The sequence below is a fragment of the Pieris brassicae genome, chromosome 11 (genome assembly GCF_905147105.1).
Source record: "Pieris brassicae chromosome 11, ilPieBrab1.1, whole genome shotgun sequence".
Lineage (NCBI taxonomy): Eukaryota > Metazoa > Arthropoda > Insecta > Lepidoptera > Pieridae > Pieris > Pieris brassicae.
The window spans coordinates 8,779,860-8,786,112 of NC_059675.1; the positions used below are offsets into that span (position 1 = coordinate 8,779,860).

At 32.7% G+C, this 6,253-nt stretch overlaps 1 protein-coding gene across 3 annotated transcripts; it reads left to right on the forward strand.

Moving 5' to 3' along the window:
* The first annotated feature begins 475 nt into the window (after positions 1-475).
* LOC123715950 lies at positions 476-6,166 on the forward strand. 3 transcript variants are annotated; one of them, XR_006754497.1, is made up of 8 exons: positions 476-635; positions 962-1,136; positions 2,314-2,436; positions 2,903-3,038; positions 3,641-3,718; positions 3,936-4,068; positions 5,009-5,303; positions 5,536-6,166. XR_006754497.1 is itself a non-coding variant. In XM_045671342.1 (7 exons), exons 1-7 carry the CDS (start codon positions 577-579, stop codon positions 5,160-5,162), a joined length of 858 nt encoding a protein of 285 aa, XP_045527298.1. In that variant the 5' UTR covers positions 476-576; the 3' UTR covers positions 5,163-5,307. The 3 variants fall into 3 exon arrangements, 2 of the variants coding, with proteins under 2 accessions (XP_045527298.1, XP_045527299.1); XM_045671342.1 differs by lacking the exon at positions 5,536-6,166 and having other exon boundaries at positions 5,009-5,307; XM_045671343.1 differs by lacking the exon at positions 5,536-6,166 and having other exon boundaries at positions 2,903-2,999; positions 5,009-5,307.
* The last annotated feature ends 87 nt before the right edge of the window (positions 6,167-6,253 follow it).

Consider the following 6,253-nt stretch of genomic DNA (forward strand, 5'->3'; position numbering starts at 1 on the left):
AAATGTGCAAATTACGTCAGGATAGAATATATACATAGTTTCACATAGTGCGGATTGTAATTTTAGAAGATTAAAACGACATACTCGCTAACGACTACTGAAAAGTAATCAAATCGTCGAACTATGTAAATGGTGTAACGAATTCGCGCTTATATCGCTTACACAATGCAGTTTCATATAAATGTGCATAACACGCTTGAACAAACTTAACAATATTAAAATAGAGATAAAACGCTGCACTTAATTTAAAAAAAAAAACAAAAACACACATAGATAAATCATCGGTTCTTTAGTACTAAAAAATATATCAATTTTGCTACTTAGCACATCAAACAGAGTAATTTGAATTCACGCAAAATCTCTAAATGTAGCTGAAGTATGGGCGAAAATTTTCATACAGCAAAATAGTTTCTTATGATCATAAACCATACTAGCCATAGTCAAGTCAAAAATTTAAAAAAAAATATTTGAAAAAGGAAACTCAACGCTCGTGTCATGCCAGTGTTGAAATTTCTGTAAAAAAATGTAGACTTATTTTTAAAGAAACACTCCAAACCGGCCCTTTAATTTTCTATAATGCAACTACTGCATCAGCACTCTCCAAACTTATATCTGCGTGATCTCAATATGAACAGGTACTCTTGTGTTATTTATCCTGAAATTTCAATTTATGGGGAACTTAGCAATGCACAAACACGAGATGCATGAAAAGCTTTTTTCAAAAAATAACTAGCGCCGCTACAAAATTTCAGGTCTGTGTCTCGGATTTCTGTAGGTAAACAGCTTTCTTCTGCCTTTGTCAGGCACTGAAAGCTGTTCTACGCCGTCATTTGTGTTTAAGATATGCCATTCTGTGACCTTTCTAGTGAGTTTTAAATATATATAAATATGCCGATTAATAGACATCATATCTATTTGACATACCATGTGTAACATCTTCAAGATACCTATCTACTTTAAGCGTTGACATTCGAAGCGCTTGCTCCCACATCGAGGTGAAAGAGAAAAAATCGTCCAACGCATCTCTTCTACTGATGAATCCCGTTGCAAGCGGAGACAACATGGCCGTAGACCTTGTACAGAAGAAGGAAGAATTACCACCTATCGTACCTTGCTGTGAGGGGAGAGAACTACAAGTAAAATTTGTTTATTTTTTATATCAATGTTACGGTTATAAACAACGTCTCTATATAATATTACATACACTGTCTATGTAATATTTAATTTGTTGCTGAAGAGGTCAATTTGTATATGACATCGTAACAACAAAATTTTAAATATAATCACTAACTTAACTGAGCTTCTAAAGGGTAAATTATTAAAATACCTAGTATTGAAATAAACGTGGCAAGATGTTGTTGATATGGGTTTAACATCTGCCAAATGCAAAGGGTTACTTTTGCGAAGCGTTCGTTGATGCTAAAATATGACTTACGGATGTATAAGGGTAAGATTCAAAATCGAGAATTAGGGCGGAATATCTTTATCAAAAGCGTATTGAATTTGTAATACGGGAGTCATGCTCCATAAGTCTCGAATCCGAATCTCACCCTAAAACTGGGGAATAAAGACTCACTACTTTATATAGTATTAAACATAAGTACATATGTCGTAATAATAATAGATTCATTCTGAGAAAGATTGATTGTAGAACTATATCTACATAGTATGGAACAACTCGTATCGTGCTTTTTGTAATATATAAACAAAAGCAACATTCCAATTTTTTTACCACCAATAATAAAACATTTCTACTAAACCTAAAATTACTTGTATAATGTGTATAATTACTATCCACATTTTCTTAACAAAATGCCTCGTTTGCAAAGTTCGTATAAACGTTCGAATTCGTTAGTCACGTTTAAAGAAAATAACTTAAATAACAATGTTATGTAATAACTATATCTTAGTATATAGCTTTGTCTTAATTATTTTCTTTAACATCTCGACATATCCCGTTTAAATATATTCCCAACTAATTAATGGATGCTGAAGAGCAATATAGGTCTTTAAATGCTTGAGGGAACGCTATTGCAGAAAAAGTTATTTGTCTCGCTTAGTGAAAGAATGATGAATCGTTTTTAAACGCAATTATATTATTTTCTGGTGTTTTTCCAGAGAGAATGAATAAAATTGATCTAAGTGTTATTGAATTCTAAATGATCGTTAAAGATATAAACACCAACGTAGGTAGTTACCTAACTTTATATAAGTAACTTGAATAGACATTGACGTAGTTACTACTTAATTTTATTAAAACATTGATAAATGGAACTAGCTATTCCTATAGAATTTATTTTGTTATTAAAACAGATAAACGAAGAAATAGTCCGAAGTGGCCTATCAGCGATTTCAGTGAAACACGACAACGTCATCCATTGTATGTCCATGTCTTGCGCATGTGAACGAATGCAATTACCACCAGGACTCGTTAAGGTATTTTATATAGTTCGAGATACATGACGATATCGGCATATTTCTCCTGCCTTTTATTCGTTGAGATTTAAAACGCAGGTAACCTCACCCTAATTCCTTGATTTCGCTACTGATATATATATATTTAATGACGCTGCAAAGCGGTTCTTAGGGTCATATTCGTCGAGATTTATCGTGTGTTTGACTGGACTAGAATTTTAATGGTTTAGACAGTAGTTTAAAGTAAAGCTGTCTATATAGTAACAGTTAGGCCTCACTTATTCCGTGAAACAATGCTTTTAAAAAAAGATATACACTTAGCTACTTGTATACAAAACTAGCTATTACTTTTTTAAAGAATCTTGTTTTAAAAAGTAAAGGTCTCTTGAACTCTTTCTAATTTTTCCCTTCAACTTATATATTATTTTATCTTCTATTTTTATTGTTATAAGAAATATTTTATATCTTAAATAGTTTTTTCTTTCAGCATCGAAATTCGTTCAGATGTCTCCATCGGCCTGACCTCAAGCGAGTTCCATATCTTCGACGCATGGCCCCCGACGATCTAGAAACACTGTTTCGTGGTTATGCTGAATTTCATCTCAGAGCTACTCCTAAAAGCAGTAACTAAAGTTTAATAAGGCAACATTTTTCTATGCCAGCTACCAGGAAAAAATATTTGAATCGAGACAAGGAACACATTTTTGTCTGTTGAATTGATATTTTTCACACGAAGTAATAAATAATGAACAAGAGTATGGGGTGTGACGGGAGTTCACTTTTAAATCAACCTACAACTAAACTTTAATCCAAAAGGTGATAATTTATGATAAGAATGATATTTACGTATATTTTTCCTTGTGTAATGAAATAGTGTATTTGTAAATAATATGGTGCTTCATATATTTTTAAACCGTTTGAACCTCGATATCAGTATCTTACAACACGCTTGCGGTCAATCTAAACCTTGTTAAATATGATATGAATAGAAAAATGATAAGTCTCAATTTCAAAGTGATAAATTCATGAATGAAAAAATTACATGCATATTATTTAAATTAATGTTAATATATAATTATTAGGTTATACCGCTCCCATGAGTTCTGTGCCTAGTAATTCAGAGGGATTCTATGTTGGACAATTATTTCGCACCGGAAAACGCATTAAAGTGATCTACTTGTAAGAACAAAATATATAAATTAACTTGGATATTTTATACGTTTAGACCGAAAAGATCGTGACAGCGTAAGGAGTTTAGCGCCGGCAGAAAATGTATACAAAGATATGAGGGATAAGGACGATGGTAAAAAGCTTCTACTATGTTATACTTAGGAACAGCATGACTATTCATAATGTATACAGAATCATAATAAAATTATATTCTATGAATTGTACACACAAATTATATTTTAAAAAATGTCAAAATAAAATGCTTGTTTTCATAATTACGAACAAAGAAAAACAAACGGAAAATTTTTAAATATGTAAAATCGGCTTTAGCTATTAACACGTATTGCCAGGTACCGCCCTACGTCCAATACCGGAGACAAGGTCAGGTGCTGAAGACGTACCAGCCGGTATGAGACTGCATGGGGCTAGAGCTCGACTGTACACCTCTGTACTTGCGGGAGGCACGGCTGGGGACCAGCCAGAGTGAGTACTTTACTTGCGCCATTTATCTTCTTTGTATCAGGCGTGCCGCGGATACCGATTTCTTGAACTACAAACTATTTGTCACGTGATATACACATTTACATAAATAATTCGGCTAACTATAACGAGTCACGAAGTCCGGCTGTCGCAAAGTATTTTCGTCTATGGCGCCTTTAGAATAGCTTGAAACATTTTACCTTGATGCATAAGATACCAATGATAAATATTCTCCAGCTATTCTATCTATCATTATATGTAAGACCAGTCGGCTATATTTTCAGCATTTAATAATTAAAAATATTCTATTCGAAATGGCCACCTTTGGCTTTTATACAGGCCTTTCATTTGTTTCGCCACGAAGCTATGGATTTACGTACTCTTTCCATGGGAAATTTCTCCACTGCTTGCTCCAAAGATTTTTTAATAGACTCAATGTCGCCATGTCGTTTAGAGAAGGCCATGTCCGCTAATACTGACCATAATTTGAAGTCTAAAGGGTTGAGGTCTGGGTTAAATGTGCGCCAGTCTTCAGCTCTTATAAAGTCCGGAACGTTGGTTTCGAGCCAGGTTTGGATAGTTCATACCTTGAGACCAGGTGCTGAATCCTGCTGGAAAATCCACGGTATATTTTTTTTGTTTCTGAAAGGTTTCACATGATCCAAGACTATATTGATACACTTAGGCTGAAATTTTCACTCCTTTTTGCAAGACAATCACTGCAATATTATTTTCTTTAACACCCCATTCCATATTGTAATTTGATAATAAACACGAAAAAAATATGTGAAATGGTGCAAATTCGAATTTTTTAAAAATAATATGTGTTTCAAATTTAAAATAGTTAAAAAGTCAAAGAAAAAGAAATGTTTTTATGTAACTTTATGGCCACTAGTTTTATAACTTAAATGGTCCTGATTATTTTAAACGTATTAATATTCAGAGCTGCATGTACCAGCGAATACTACGACACCACAGTTGAAGAAGACACTCTCCCAGAAGATGAGATTCAATTGAACGAAGAACTCCAGATCATCTTGCCTCCAAGATGTGATGATATCACAGCAGAATCTTGCATAACCACCTCTGAACATTAACTCAAGTTCACATGAGTTTAAAATCACGTTTCAAATTTGCCAAGTTCGTTCGAAAGTCACGAAAAGCCATAGTCAAATTATTTATGTTCCTGGATTGGATGATTTTTGACCACTTTTGAAGGAATAAAAGATGATTTGAGTGTAAGTTTATTTGAATAACTTTTCTACAATATTTATACAGTAGTGTAACTCAATTACAATCGTTACATCGTTGAAATGAAAACATAATTTTACGTAACGTGCTAGACTTTAAATAACACTTTCAAATTGTCTAGAATCAAACTAAATTTACTATTATTGCAAGCTCATAAAAACGTAAGCAAAAGAACATCATTCAACCATCTAGAACTTCAGGACTGATTTTTATTTTCAGGAACAGTTAATTGAACGTTTTCATGAACTTAATATTTACAGAAAAATGAAACATGGTTATGGGTTTCGCGATATATACTAAAAAATATACTGCGAAATTACGCCATTCGATGTTCCTACATACTAAATTTAAAGGGTAATAAAATTGTAACAAAAAAATATTTAAAAAAATAGAAATCCTTAAAAATAAATGTAACAAATAATGGCTGTAAAGAATTTGTAACAAATTTGCGAATTTAAAAATGAGTAATGTAAAAAGTAAGCCATTTTCAAAATACCTTGTAGAAAACTCATATTTAAATTCGCGGAATACTCTGGTCCCATACTCTAAACACACGAAGCGTTAAAATAATTAGTAAGAATCTACAAGTTGAGAAATGTCATGGTTAAGTCAAGTTCCATTCACATCTCGATTAACGGACTGGTTTGTGACCAAGATGGCGGCGTTCGGCTTTAAAGCAGTGCTATTACAGTGACAGGGACGAAATTACTTAATTCTTAAAACTTTAAAACTCAAATAACGCTCCTTTAAAACCTAAGGCCATTGAAGTTGTCAATAAATATCAATTTACATATTAACACATAATTTTTATTGATGCTAATGTACTAGCATAATAAAGTATTAACCTTTTTAAGCGTACTTTTTATTTTAGACTTATGATACTGCGAACATACGAGGAAGTTTAGTACATGTAGAATATATATATTTTTTCCTGTCT

Coding starts and splice junctions, on each gene's coding strand:
- LOC123715950 (XM_045671342.1), top strand. CDS start 577: ATGCAACTACTGCATCAGCACTCTCCAAACTTATATCTGCGTGATCTC. Junction 636..961: donor CGTGATCTCAATATGAACAG/GTACTCTTGTGT, acceptor ATCTACTTTAAG/CGTTGACATTCGAAGCGCTT. Junction 3,719..3,935: donor TATGAGGGATAAGGACGATG/GTAAAAAGCTTC, acceptor ACGTATTGCCAG/GTACCGCCCTACGTCCAATA.